At 36.2% G+C, this 15,532-nt stretch overlaps 1 protein-coding gene across 1 annotated transcript in view; it reads right to left on the bottom strand.

The window, feature by feature from the left end:
• ANKRD36C (ankyrin repeat domain 36C) overlaps nt 1-15,532 on the bottom strand; it is a 159,913-nt gene that overhangs the window by 43,931 nt on the left and 100,450 nt on the right. The window contains exons 54-69 of the mRNA XM_054547126.1: nt 14,880-14,908; nt 14,713-14,785; nt 13,014-13,042; nt 12,839-12,911; nt 11,113-11,141; nt 10,946-11,018; nt 9,241-9,269; nt 9,074-9,146; nt 7,379-7,407; nt 7,204-7,276; nt 5,479-5,507; nt 5,312-5,384; nt 3,606-3,634; nt 3,439-3,511; nt 1,735-1,763; nt 1,568-1,640 (exon numbers count right to left, since the gene is read on the bottom strand). Of these exons, the coding sequence (XP_054403101.1) occupies nt 1,568-1,640; nt 1,735-1,763; nt 3,439-3,511; nt 3,606-3,634; nt 5,312-5,384; nt 5,479-5,507; nt 7,204-7,276; nt 7,379-7,407; nt 9,074-9,146; nt 9,241-9,269; nt 10,946-11,018; nt 11,113-11,141; nt 12,839-12,911; nt 13,014-13,042; nt 14,713-14,785; nt 14,880-14,908 (816 nt within the window). The remainder of the gene's footprint in view (nt 1-1,567; nt 1,641-1,734; nt 1,764-3,438; nt 3,512-3,605; nt 3,635-5,311; nt 5,385-5,478; nt 5,508-7,203; nt 7,277-7,378; nt 7,408-9,073; nt 9,147-9,240; nt 9,270-10,945; nt 11,019-11,112; nt 11,142-12,838; nt 12,912-13,013; nt 13,043-14,712; nt 14,786-14,879; nt 14,909-15,532) is intronic.

Raw genomic sequence — 15,532 nt, 5'->3', positions numbered from 1 at the left:
ATATGCGGTGTTTTCTACTTTGTGTCTGGGGACTGGAACAAGACAGAAACACACTGAAGAAAAGGAATACAGGCTTCATGGAAAATACCCTTACAATTTCAAACATAGTGTGATTTGTCATATGTCTAGAACTAAAATAAAACAGTGTCAATACCAATGTGGATATGCCGAGTGATGGGGACAAATGTGACCTAAAATCAGATGATCAATTCATACACCGGAGAATCAATGTCAAAGCAAGTGGTAGATGATCCCGCATGTCTTTCACGCAATAAATCAGAAGGATAGATACCATTATACTACAAACATTCATCATGCTCTTTAACTTGCCCGATAACTGAAAAGGTAAACGATTAAAATGACACTTCAGTTGAACGTACACTGCACGTCTCTTCAGTGGAAGAGACCTAAATTTATCAGCTTGGATATCTGTTTGCTGATACCTAGCAGATAATATTCATTATTTCTCACACCTCTGTGGTGTAATAATTTGCTTAAGTTTCTTCTATCCACTAGTTTAGCCTTCCAAAAGTTTCCTCATACACTCATGGCACCAAAGGATAACATATTAGCCTCCATAAAAACATCAAAAATTATCAATTGTGACATACTTCTACAAAGTAAAACTGCTACAAGCATTAGATATTAATAAGGTTTACATTCAGAAATCATTCCCATATTCATTGAAAATGATCATTTTAGGAGTCAATAAGAATTCAACATAATCTTTGCTTCTAAAATAGTCTTCTTGGGAGTATCATGTTACTCTCTAAAGAAGTTTCTATAAAGAGCTTTTTATCCAAGAGTTAGCTCCTTCAACAAGGAAGCCAATGTATTCATATTCAAGTTTATCTCTTTTTTCTAAATAAAATCAACAAAACATGTATCTGAGATGCCTAATAGTAACAAAGAGGAGTAATGAGTCAATGTGGTTTATTCCAATTCTAGCCTTGTTTCCTGCTTCCAGTGGTTCCTGGAGCTGCCAAAGTCCAATATTTTTTATGCAAATATTGCAAATGCATCTGAAGGGAGTTCACTCAGGTTTCCTCAGAGGAAACCCCCAAATTATGTAAATAACTTCATCTTTTCCCTCCTTCCTGCCTCACAGTCTATCTTCCTTGGGAATATAACTGCTACATCTGGGGTCTCCTTAGTTCTCACTCTACGGTGTCTATGGGTTATTAGGATCAGTTTTCTGTCTTTTTCAGCAGTATGATGTGACATCTCCAAAATCTATACTTCATCTCTTTCTCCTTCCACCCTTAGTGAAAACACGCTATAGAATTAAAGCAAAATTATGCTATTCCTCTGAGTCCCTTACATCTTCAACTGCTCTTCATATTTCTTCTTCCCAGTTGCAATTTGGGGAAGTGTATAATCTTACAGCGAAGATCATGTTTGAGACGAGCAACATCAGCGTCACCCAATTATTTGTCACAAATGAAGAATCTCAGGCCTGCTGAATCAGAATGTGCAGCTTCGACGACTCCCAGCTGATTAATTTGGGAAAGAGAACTTACTATCTATCTGGACTGAACATGACATTAAATGTGTCTTGCAAAATTACCTGTCCCAGATTTTTCTCTATCGTTTATTTCTCTGGCTATATTCGAAACACAATCTTTGTCGTCACCTGCAGCCTGAATGGAATTTGAAATGAAATAATAAATAAATAAACTATGTTTCATAGACTATTCATTTACGAGTTCACAATATAAATGAGACTTTCATTACCTTCAAGGCTGGTGGTTTCTGAGAAGACACTGAAAAGCAAAAGGGATACATAATCACTCATATGTAAATATGATAAAGTTATCCATACATTCACACAGGGTTAGCATCAAACTCGGTCCCCATGCCTGTATAACTGTAGGCTTGATGGCTTCTACTTTGTGTCTGGGAACTACAAAATGACAGAAATACACTGAAAAAAGAGAATACAGGCTCCATGAAATATACCCTTAAAATTGCAAACATGGTATGATTTGTAATATATCAAAAACTAAAATAAAGCCGTGTCAATATCAATGTGGATATGCCGAGTGATGAGGACACAGTGATGTAAAATCAGAGGAGCAACTCATACACCTGAGAATCAATGTCAAAGCAGGTGCTACATGATTCCACATGTCTTTCATGCAAGAAATCAAAAGGATTTACACTACTATACTACAAACATTCATCATGCTCTTTAACTTGCCCAATAACTGAGAAGGCACACAATTACGATGACACATCAGTTGAATGTACGCTTCACATCTCTTCAGTGGGAGTGTCCTAAATTGATCACCTTGGATATCTGTTTGCTGATACCTAGTAGAAAATATTCATTATCTCTCACACCCATGTGGTGTAATAATTTGCCTAAGTTTCTTGTATCCACTAGTTTAGCCTTCCAAAATTTTCTTCATCCAATCACGGCATGAAAGGATAATATATTGGCCTCAATAAAAATATCATGAATTATCAATTTTGACATGCTTCTACAAAGTAAAACTGCCCCAAACATTAGATATTAATAAGTTTTTCTTTGAGAAATCACTCCAATGTTCGTTGAAAATGACCATTTTAGGTGTTAATTAAAATTCAACATAATTTTTGTTTCTAAAATAGCATTGTTGGGAGTATCATTTTATTCTCTAAAGAAGTTTCATGAAACAGCTTTTGTATCCAAGAGGTAGCTCCTTCAACAAGGAAGCCAATGTATTCATTGTCAAGTTGATCTCATTTCTATAACTAAAATCAGCAAAATATGTATCTCTGATGCCTAATAGTAACAAAGAGGAGTAATGAGTCTTTGTGCTTTTATGCCAATTTTAGCATTCTTTCCTGTGACCAGCAGTTCCTGGAGCTGCCAAAATCAAATATTCCTTATTCAAATATTGCAAATGCATCTGAAGTGAGTTCACTCAGGTTTCCTCAGCAGAAACCACAAAATTATATACATGACTTCCTCTTTTCCCACCTTCCTGCCTCACAATTGGTCTTCATTCAGAAAATAATTGCTACATCAGGGGTCTCCTTAGTTCTCCTTCTACAGTGTCTATGGGTTATTACAATCAGTTTTCTGTCTGTTTGTAACAGTAAGATGCGACATCTGTAAAATCTATACTTCCTCTCTTTCTCCTTCCATGTTTACTGAAAACAAGCTGAAGAATTAAAGCAAAATGATACTGTTCCCCAGAGCCCCTTATGTCTTCAACTGCTCTCCATATTTCTTCTTCTCAATTTCAATGTGGGGAAGTGTATAATCTTACAGCGAAGATCATGTTCCAGACCAGCAGCATCAGCACACCCAAGAACTTATTGAAATGAAGAATTTCAGGCCTGCTGAATCAGAATGTGCAGCTTCGCCGAACCCCCCGCTGATTTATTTGGGGAAGAGAACTTCTTATCTACCTCGACTGAACATGACATTAAATCTGTTTTCACACTTACCTGTCCTAGTTTTTTCTCCATCTTTTTTTTCTCTGGCTACATTCAAAACAGAATCCTTCTCGTCACTTGTAGCCTGAAAGGCATTTGAAATGAAATAATAAGTAAATAAAGTATGTTTCATAGACTATACATTTACTAGTTCACAACATAAATGAGACTTTCATTACCTTCAAGGCTGGTGATTTCTGAGAAGACACTGAAAAGCAAAAGGGATATATAATCACTCATATGTAAATATGATAAAGTTATCCATACATTCATGCAGTGTTAGCATCAACTTCTGTCCTCCTGCCTGTATTAGTGTAGGCTTTGATAGCTTCTACTTTGTGTCTGGGGACTAGAACATGACAGAAATACACTGAGAAAAGGGAATACAGGCTCCATGATATATACCCTTGCAAATTCAAAGATGGTATGATTTGTCATATGTCAAAAACTAAAATAAAAACATCTCAATATCAATGTGGATATGCCGAGTGATGAGGACAAATGTAATCTAAAATCAGAGAAGCAACTCATATATGTGAGAATCAATGTCAAAGCAGGTGCTACATGATTCCACATATCTTTCATGCAAGAAATCAAAAGGATTTACACTATTATACTACAAACATTCATCATGCTCTTTAACTTGCCCAATAACTGAGAAGGCACACAATTATGATGACACTTCAGTTGAACGTACACTTCACATCTCTTCAGTGGGAGTGTCCTAAATTGATCACATTGGATATCTGTTTGCTGATACCTAGTAGATAATATTCATTATCTCTCACACTCATGTGGTGTAATAATTTGCCTAAGTTTCTTGTATCCACTAGTTTAGCCTTCCGAAAGTTTCTTCATCCAGTCATGGCACGAAAGGATAATATATTGGCCTCAATAAAAATATCATGAATTATCAACTTTGACATGCTTCTACAAAGTAAAACTGCCCCAAGCATTAGATATTAATAAGGTTTTCATTCAGAAATCACTCCAATATTCCTTGAAAATGACCATTTTAGGTGTTAATTAAAATTCAACATAATTTTTGTTTCTAAAATAGCCTTGTTGGGAGTATCATGTTATTCTCCAAGGAAGTTTCATGAAATAGCTATTGTATCCAAGAGGTAGCTCCTTGAACAAGGAAGTAAATGTATTCATATTCAAGTTTGTCTCATTTCTATAACTAAAATCAACAAAACATGTATCTCTGATGCCTAATAGTCGCAAAGCGGAGTAATGAGTCAGTGTGTTTTTATGCCAATTCTAGCACTGTTTCCTGCTTCCAGCAGTTCCTGGAGCTGTGAAAATGAAGTATTTTTTATGAAAATATTCCAAATGCATCTGAAGTGAGTTCACTCAGGTTTCCTCAGGAGTAACCCCAAAATTATATAAATGACTTCCTCATTTCCCGCCTTCCTGCCTCACAATCCGTCTTCCTTGGGAAAATAATTGCTACATCAGGGGTCTCCTTGGTTCTCCTTCTACAGTGTCTATGGGTTATTACAGTCAGTTTTCTGTGTGTTTTTAGCTGTAAGATACGGTATCTGTAAAATCTATACTTCCTCTCTTTCTCCTTCCACCTTTACTGAAAACAAGCTGTACAATTAAATCAAAATGACACTGTTCCCCAGAGCCCCTTATGTCTTCAACTGCCCTCCATATTTCTTCTTCTCGATTTCAATGTGGGGAAGCATATAATCTTAGAGCGAAGATCATGTTCCAGACCAGCAGCATCAGCACACCCAAAAACTTAGTAGAAATGAAGAATTTCAGGCCTGCTGAATCAGAATGTGCAGCTTCGCCAAGCCCCCCGCTGATTTATTTGGGGAAGAGACTTCTTATCTACCTCGACTGAACAGGACATTAAATCTGTTTTCACAGTTACCTGTCCTAGTTTTTTCTCCACCCTTTTTTTCTCTGGCTATATTCAAAACAGAGTCTTTCTTGTCACTTGTAGCCTGAATGGAATTTGAAATGAAGTAATAAATAAGTAAAGGATGTTTCATTGACTATACATTTACTAGCTCACAATATAAATGAGAGTTTCATTACCTTCAAGGCTGGTGGTTTCTGAGAAGACACTGAAAAGCAACAGGGATGCATAATAACTCATATGTAAATATGACAAAGTTATCCATACATTCATGCAGTGTTAGCATTAACCTCTGTCCTCTGGCCTATATTAGCGTAAGCTTTGATGGCTTCTACTTTGTGACTGGGGACCAGAACATGATAGAAATACACTGAGAAAAGGAAATACACACTCCATGAAATACACCCTTACAATTTCAAACATGGTATGATTTGTCATATGGCTAAAACTAAAATAAAACCGTGTCAATATCAGTGTGCATCTGCCGAGTGATGAGGACAAATGTGATCTAAAATCAGAGGAGCAACTCATACACCTGAGAATCAATGTCAAAGCACGTGCTACATGATGCCACATGTCTTTCATGCAAGAAATCAAAAGGATTTAAACCATTATACTACAAACATTCATCATGCTCTTTAACTTGCCCAATAACTGAGAAGGCACACAAATACGATGACACTTCAGTTGAATGTACACTTCACATCTCTTCAGTGGAAGTGCCCTAATTTGATCACCTTGGATATCTGTTTGCTGATACCTAGGAGATAATATTCATTATCTCTCACACCTATGTGGTGTAATAATTTGCCTAAGTTTCTTGTACCCACTAGTTTAGCCTTCTGAAAATTTCTTCATCTGCTCATGACACCAAAGGAAAATATACTAGCCTCAATAAAAATATCATCAACTATCAACTTTGACATACTTCTACAAAGTAAAACTGCTACAAGCATTAGATATTAATCAGTTTTTCATTCAGAAATCACTGCAATATTCCTTGAAAATGACCATTTTAGAAGTTAATTAGATTTCAACATAATTTTTGTGTCTAAAATAGTCTTGTTGGGAGTATCATGTTATTCTCTAAAAAAGTTTCATTACATAGCTATTTTATCCAAGAGGTAGCTCCTTGAACAAGGAAGGAAATGTATTCCTATTCAAGATTATCTTATTTTTATAACTAAAATCAACAAAACATGTATCTCTGATGCCTCCACATAACAAAGAGAAGTAATGAGTCAGTGTGGTGTATTCCAATTATACTATTGTTTCCTGCTTCCAGTAGTTCCTGGAGCAGCCAAAATCAAATTTTTTTATGAAAATATTCTAAATCCATCTGAAGTGAGTTCACTCAGGTTTCCTCAGCAGAAACCCCAAAATTGTATAAATGACTTCCTCATTTCCTGCCTTCCTGCCTCATAATCTGTCTTCCTTGGGAAAATAATTGCTACACCAGGGGTCTCCTTAGTTCCCCCACTGTGTCTACGGGTTATTACAACAAGTTTTCTGTCTGTTTCTAGCAGTACGACGTGACGTCTGTAAAATCTATACTTCCTCTCTTTCTCCTTCCACCTTCAGTGAAAACAAGCTGTAGAATTAAAGCAAAATGATACTGTTCCCCAGAGCCCCTTATGTCTTCAACTGCTCTCCATACTTCTTCTTCTCAATTTCAATGTGGGGAAGTGTATAATCTTACTGCGAAGATCATTTTCCAGACCAGCAGCATTAGCGTCACCCAAGAATTCATTACAAATGAAGAATCTCAGGCCTGCTGAATCAGAATGTGCAGCTTCGGTGAGCCCCCCCCCCCCACCCCCAACCAACCTGCTGATTTATTCGGAGAAGAGAAGTTGTTTTCTAAATGGATTGAACATAACATTAAATGTGTTTTGCAAAATTACCTGTCCCAGATTTTTCTCCATCCTTTATTTCTGTGGCTATATTTGAAACAGAATCTTTCTCATCAGTTGTAGCCTGAATGGAATTTGAAACAAAATAATAAATAAATAAATCCATGAAGTATGTTTCATAGACTATAAATTTTCTACTTCACAATATAAATGAGAGTTTAATTACCTTCAAGGCTGGTTGTTTCTGAGAAGACACTGAAAAGCAAAAGTGATACATAGTCACTCATATACAAATATGAAAATTATCCATACATTCACGCAGTGTTAGCATCAAGCTGTATCCTTCTCTCTGTACTAGTGTAGGCTCTGATGTCTTCTACTTTGTGTCTTGGGACTGGAACATGATAGAAATACACTGACAAAAGGAAATACTGGCTCCATGAAATATATCCTTACAATTTCAAACATGGTATGATTTGTCATATGTCAAAAACTAGAATAAAACCGTGTCAATATCAATGTGGATATACCGAGTGATGAGGACAAAGTGATCTAAAATCAGAGGAGCAACTCATACACGAGAGAATCAATGTCAAAGCAGGTGCTACATGATACCACGAGTCTTTCATGCAAGAAATCAAAAGGATTTACACCATTATATTACAAACATTCATCATGCCCTTTAACTTGCCCAGTAACTGAGAAGGCACACAATAACGATGACACTTCAATTGAACGTACACTTCACATCCCTTCAGTGGGAGTGTCCTAAATTGATCACCTTGGATATCTGTTTGCTGATACCTAGTAGATAATATTCATTATCTCTCACACCCATGGGGTGTAATAATTTGCCTAAGTTACTTGTATCCACTAGTTTAGCCTTCCGAAAGTTTCTTCATCCAGTCATGGCACGAAAGGATAATATATTAGCTTCAAAAAAAAGTCATCAATTATCAATTTTGACATACTTCTAAAAATGAAAACTGCTACAAGCATTAGATATTAATCAGTTTTTCATTCAGAAATCACTCCAATATTCATGGAAAATGACCATTTTGGGAGTTAATTGGAATTCAACATAATTTTTCTGTCTAAAACAGTCTTGTTGGGAGTATCACGTTATTCTCTAAAGAAGTTTCATTAAATAGCTATTTTATCCAAGAGGTAGCTACTTCAACAAGGAAGCAAATGTATTCATATTCAAGATTATCTCAATTTTATAACTAAAATCAACAAAATATGTATCTCTGATGCCTCCTAGTCACAGAGAGGAGTAATGAGTTAGTGCGGTGTATTCCAATTACATGATTTTTTCTTGCTTCCAGTAGTTCCTGGAGCAGCCAAAATCAGATTATTTTATGAAAATATTCCAAATGCATCTGAAGTGAGTTCACTCAGGTTTCCTCAGCAGAAACCAAAAATTATATAAATGACTTCCTCATTTCCCGCCTTCCTGCCACACAATCCGTCTTCCTTGGGAAAATAATTGCTACACCAGGGGTCTCCTTAGTTCTGCTACAGTGTCTACAGGTTATTAGAACAAGCTTTCTGTCTGTTTCTAGCAGTACGATGTGATGTATGCAAAATCTATACTTCCTCTCTTTCTCCTTCCACCCTTACTGAAATCGAGCTGTAGAATTAAGGCAAAATTTTGTGGTTCCCCAGGGCCCCTTATGTGTTGAACGGCCTCCATATTTCTTCTTCTCAATTTCAATGTGGGGAAGTGTATAATCTTACAGCGAAGTTCATGTTCCAGAACAGCAGCATCAGCACACCCAAGAACTTATTGAAATGAAGAATTTCAGGCCTGCTGAATCAGAATGTTCACCTTCGCCGAGCCCCCCACTGATTTATTTGGGGAAGAGAACTTCTTATCTACCTCGACTGAACATGACATTAAATCTGTTTTCACCCTTACCTGTCTTAGTTTTTTCTCCATCTTTTTTTTCTCTGGCTATATTCAAAACAGAATCCTTCTCACCACTTGTAGCCTGAATGGAATTTGAAATGAAATAATAAGTAAATAAAGTATGTTTCATCGACTATACATTTACTAGCTCACAATATGAATGAGAGTTTCATTACCTTCAAGGCTGGTGGTTTCTGAGAAGACACTGAAAAGCAAAAGGGATATATAATCACTCATATGTAAATATGATAAAGTTATCCATACATTCATGCAGTGTTAGCGTCAACTTCTGTCCTCCTGCCTGTATTAGTGTAGGCTTTGATAGCTTCTACTTTGTGTCTGGGGACGAGAACATGACAGAAATACACTGAGAAAAGGGAATACAAGCTCCATGAAATATACCCTTGTAATTTCAAACATGGTATGATTTGTCATATGTCAAAAACTAAAATAAAAACATCTCAATATCAATGTGGATATGCCGAGTGATGAGGACAAATGTGATTTAAATCAGGGAAGCAACTCATACAAGTGAGAATCAATGTCAAAGCAGGTGCTACATGATTCCACATGTGTTTCATGCAAGAAGTCAAAAGGATTTACACTATTATACTACAAACATTCATTATGCTCTTTAACTTGCCCAATAACTGAGAAGGCACACAATTACCATGACACTTCAGTTGAACGTACACTTCACATCTCTTCAGTGGGAGTGTCCTAAATTGATCACATTGGATATCTGTTTGCTGATACCTAGTAGATAATATTCATTATCTCTCACACTCATGTGGTGTAATAATTTGCCTAAGTTTCTTGTATCCACTAGTTTAGCCTTCCAAAAGTTTCTTCATCCAGTCATGGCATGAAAGGATAACATATTGGCCTCAATAAAAATATCATGAATTATCAATTTGACATGCTTCTACAAAGTAAAACTGCCCCAAGCATTAGATATTAATAAGTTTTTCATTGAGAAATCACTCCAATATTCCTTGAAAATGACCATTTTAGGTGTTAATTAAACTTCAACATAATTTTTGTTTCTAAAATAGCCTTGTTGGGAGTATCATGTTATTCTCCAAAGAAGTTTCATGAAATAGCTATTGTATCCAAGAGGTAGCTCCTTGAACAAGGAAGCAAATGTATTCATATTCAAGTTTGTCTCATTTCTATAACTAAAATCAACAAAACATGTATCTCTGATGCCTAATAGTCACAAAGAGGAGTAATGAGTCAGTGTGTTTTTATGCCAATTCTAGCACTGTTTCCTGCTTCCAGCAGTTCCTGGAGCTGTGCAAATGAAGTATTTTTTTTTGAAAATATTCCAAATGCATCTGAAGTGAATTCACTCAGGTTTCCTCAGGAGTAACCCCAAAATTATATAAATGACTTCCTCATTTCCCACCTTCCTGCCTCACAATCCGTCTTCCTTGGGAAAATAATTGTTATATCAGGGGTCTCCTTGGTTCTCCTTCTACAGTGTCTATGGGTTATTACAATCAGTTTTCTGTCTGTTTTTAGCAGTAAGATACAACATCTGTAAAATCTATACTTCCTCTCTTTCTCCTTCCACCTTTACTGAAAACAAGCTGTAGAATTAAAGCAAAATGATACTGTTCCCCAGAGACCTTTATGTCTTCAACTGCTCTCCATATTTCTTCTTCTCAATTTCAATGTGGGGAAGTGTATAATCTTACAGCAAAGATCATGTTCCAGACCAGCAGCATCAGCACACCCAAGAACTTACTAGAAATGAAGAATTTCAGGCCTGCTGAATCAGAATATGCAGCTTCACCAAGCCCCCCGCTGATTTATTTGGGGAAGAGACTTCTTATCTACCTCGACTGAACAGGACATTAAATCTGTTTTCACAGTTACCTGTCCTAGTTTCTTCTGCATCCTTTTTTTCTCTGGCTATACTCAAAACAGAGCCTTTCTTGTCACTTGTAGCCTGAATGGAATTTGAAATGAAATAATAAATAAGTAAAGTATGTTTCATCGACTATACATTTACTAGCTCACAATATAAATGAGAGTTTCATTACCTTCAAGGCTGGTGGTTTCTGAGAAGACACTGAAAAGCAAAAGGGATACATAATCACTCATATGTAAATATGACAAAGTTATCCATACATTCATGCAGTGTTAGCATCAACCTCTGTCCTCTGGCCTATATTAGTGTAGGCTTTGATGGCTTCTACTTTGTGACTGGGGACTAGAACATGACAGAAATACACTGAGAAAAAGGAATGCACACTCCATGAGATATACCCTTACAATTTCAAACATGGTATGATTTGTCACTTATCTAAAAGTAAAATGAAACCGTGTCAATATCAGTGTGCATCTGCCGAGTGATGAGGACAAATGTGATCTAAAATCAGAAGAGAAACTCATACACCTGAGAATCAATGTCAAAGCAGGTGCTAAATGATGCCACATGTCTTTCATGCAAGAAATCAAAAGGATTTAAACCATTATACTACAAACATTCATTATGCTCTTTAACTAGCCCAATAACTGAGAAAGCACACAAATATGATGAAACTTCAGTTGAATGTACACTTCACATCTCTTCAGTGGAAGTGTCCTAAATTGATCACCGGGGATATCTGTTTGCTGATACCTAGGAGATAATATTCATTATCTCTCACACCCATATGGTGTAATAATTTGCCTAAGTTTCTTGTACCCACTAGTTTAGCCTTCTGAATATTTCTTCATCCACTCATGGCACCAAAGGATAATATACTAGCCTCAATAAAAATATCATCAACTATCAACTTTGACATACTTCTATAAAATAAAACTGCTACAAGCGTTAGATATTAATCAGTTTTTCATTCAGAAATCACTGCAATATTCTTTGAAAATGACCATTTTAGAAATTAATTAGAATTCAACATAATTTTTGTGTCTAAAATAGTCTTGTTGGGAGTATCATGTTATTCTCTAAAAAAGTTTCATTACATTGGTATTTTATCCAAGAGGTAGCTCCTTGAACAAGGAAGCAAATGTATTTCTATTCAAGATTATCTTATTTTTATAACTAAAATCAACAAAACATGTATCTCCGATGCCTCCTCATAACAAAGAGAAGTAATGAGTCAGTGTGGTGTATTCCAATTAGACTATTGTTTCCTGCTTCCAGTAGATCCTGGAGCAGGAAACAATACCAAATTATTTTATGAAAATATTCCAAATGCATCTGAAGTGAGTTCACTCAGGTTTCCTCAGCAGAAACCCCAAAATTGTATAAATGACTTCCTCTTTTCCTGCCTTCCTGCCTCATAATCCATCTTCCTTGGGGAAATAATTGCTATACCAGGGGTCTCCTTAGTTCCCCCACTGTGTCTACGGGTTATTACAACAAGTTTTCTGTCTGTTTCTAGCAGTATGATGTGATGTCTGTAAAATCTACACTTTCTCTCTTTCTCCTTCCACCTTTAGTGAAAACAAGCTGTAGAATTAAAGCAAAATGATACTGTTCCCCAGAGCCCCTTATGTCTTCAACTGCTCTCCATATTTCTTCTTCTCAATTTCAATGTGGGGAAGTGTATAATCTTACTGCGAAGATCATGTTCCAGACCAGCAGCATTAGTGTCACCCAAGAATTTATTAAAAATGAAGAATCTCAGGCCTGCTGAATCAGAATGTGCAGCTTCGGTGAGCGGCCCCCCTCCCCACACACACCCTGCTGATTTATTCGGAGAACAGAAGTTCTTTTCTAAATGGATTGAACATGGCATTAAATGTGTTTTGCAAAATTACCTGTCCCACATTTTTCTCCATCCTTTATTTCTGTGGCTATACTTGAAACAGAATCTTTCTCATCAGGTGTAGCCTGAATGGAATTTGAAACAAAATAATAAATAAATAAATAAATGAAGTATGTTTCATAGACTATAATTTTTCTACTTCACAATATAAGTGACTGTTTAATTACCTTCAAGGCTGGTTGTTTCTGAGAAGACCCTGAAAAACAAAAGCAATACATAGTCATTCATATATAAATATGAAAATTATCCATACATTCACGCAGTGTTAGCATCAAGCTGTATCCTTCTCTCTGTACTAGTGTAGGCTCTGATGTCTTCTACTTTGTGTCTTGGGACTGGAACATGATAGAAATACACTGAAAAAGGGGAATACTGGCTCCATGAAATATATCCTTACAATTTCAAGCATGGTATGATTTGTCATATGTCAAAAACTAGAATAAAACCGTGTCAATATCAATGTGGATATACCGAGTGAGGAGGACAAACTGATCTAAAATCAGAGGAGCAACTCATACACGTGAGAATCAATGTCAAAGCAGGTGCTATATAATCCCACGAGTCTTTCATGCAAGAAATCAAAAGGATTTACACCATTATATTACAAACATTCATCATGCTCTTTAACTTGCCCAATAACTGAGAAGGCACACAACTACGATGACACTTCAGTTGAACGTACACTTCACATCTCTTCAGTGGGAGTGTCCTAAATTGATCACCTTGGATATCTGTTTGCTGATACCTAGTAGATAATATTCATTATCTCTCACACCCATGGGGTGTAATAATTTGCCTAAGTTTCTTGTATCCACTAGTTTAGCCTTCCAAAAGTTTCTTCATCCAGTCATGGCATGAAAGGATAATATATTGGCCTCAATAAAAATATCATCAATTATCAATATTAACATACTTCTAAAAATGAAAACTGCTACAAGCATTAGATATTAATCAGTTTTCCATTCAGAAATCACTCCAATATTCCTTGAAAATGACCATTTTGGGAGTTAATTGGAATTCAACGTAGCTGTTCTGTCTAAAACAGTCTTGTTGGGAGTATCATGTTATTTTCTAAAGAAGTTTCATTAAATAGCTATTTTATCCAAGAGGTAGCTACTTGAACAAGGAAGCAAATGTATTCATATTCAAGATTATCTCAATTTTATAACTAAAATCAACAAAATATGTATCTCTGATGCCTCCTAGTCACAGAGAGGAGTAATGTGTCAGTGCAGTGTTTTCCAATTACACGATTGTTTCCTGCTTCCAGTAGTTCCTGGAACAGCCAAAAGCAAATTATTTTATGAAAATATTCCAAAAGCATCTGAAGTGAGTTCAGTCAGGTTTCCTCAGCAGAAACCCCAAAATTATATAAATGACTTACTCATTTCCCGCCTTCCTGCCACACAATCCGTCTTCCTTGGGAAAATAATTGCTACACCAGGGGTCTCCTTACTTCTGCTACAGTGTCTACAGGTTATTAGAACAAGCTTTCTGTCTGTTTCTAGCAGTACGATGTGATGTATGCAAAATCTATACTTCCTCTGTTTCTCCTTCCACCCTTACTGAAATCGAGCTGTAGAATTAAGGCAAAATTATGTGGCTCCCCAGAGCCCCTTATGTCTTGAACGGCCTCCATATTTCTTCTTCTCAATTTCAATGTGAGGAAGTGTATAATCTTACAGTGAAGATCATGCTCCATACCAGCAGCATCAGCATCACCCAAGAACTTATTCAAAATGAAGAATCTTAGGCCTGCTGAATGAGAATATGCAGCTTCGACAAGCCCCCTGCTGATTTATTCAGGGAAGAGAACTTCTTATATATATGGACTGAACATGATCTTAAACCTCTTTTCAAAACTACCTGTCCAAGATTTTTCTCCATTCTTTTTTTCTCCGGATATATTCAAAACAGAATCTTTCTCGTCACTTGTAGCCTGAATGGAATTCGAAATGAAATAATAAGTAAATAATGTGTGTTTCATAGACTATACACTTACTAGTTCACAATATAAATGAAAGTTTCATTACCTTCAATGCTGGCGATTTCTGAGAAGACACTGAAAAGCAAAAGGGATATATAATAACTCATATGTAAATATGATAAAGTTATCCATACATTCATGCAGTGTTAGCATCAACTTCTGTCCTCCTGCCTGTATTAGTGTAGGCTTTGATAGCTTCTACTTTGTGTCTGGGGACTAGAACATGACAGACATGGAGAAAAGGGAATACAAACTCCATGAAACATACCCTTGTAATTACAAACATGGTATGATTTGTCATATGTCAAAAACTAAATTAAAAACATCTCAATAGCAATGTGCATATGCCGAGTGATGAGGACAAATGTGATCTAAAATCAGAGAAGCAACTCATACACGTGAGAATCAATGTCAAAGCAGGTGCTACATGATACCACGTGTCTTTCATTCAAGAAATCAAAAGGATTTACACAATTATACTACAGACATTCATCATGCTCTTTAACTTGCCCAATAACTGAGAAGGCACACAATTAGGATGACACTTCAGTTGAATGTACACTTCACATCTCTTCAGTGGGAGTGTCCTAAATTGATCACCTTGGATATCTGTTTGCTGATACCTAGTAGACAATATTCATTATCTCTCACACCCATGTGGTGTAATAATTTGCCTAAGTTTCTTGTATCCACTAGTTT

This window comes from Pongo abelii, chromosome 12 (genome assembly GCF_028885655.2).
Source record: "Pongo abelii isolate AG06213 chromosome 12, NHGRI_mPonAbe1-v2.0_pri, whole genome shotgun sequence".
In the NCBI taxonomy this organism is placed as follows: domain Eukaryota; kingdom Metazoa; phylum Chordata; class Mammalia; order Primates; family Hominidae; genus Pongo; species Pongo abelii.
This window is presented reverse-complemented; position numbering and strand designations above follow the sequence as displayed.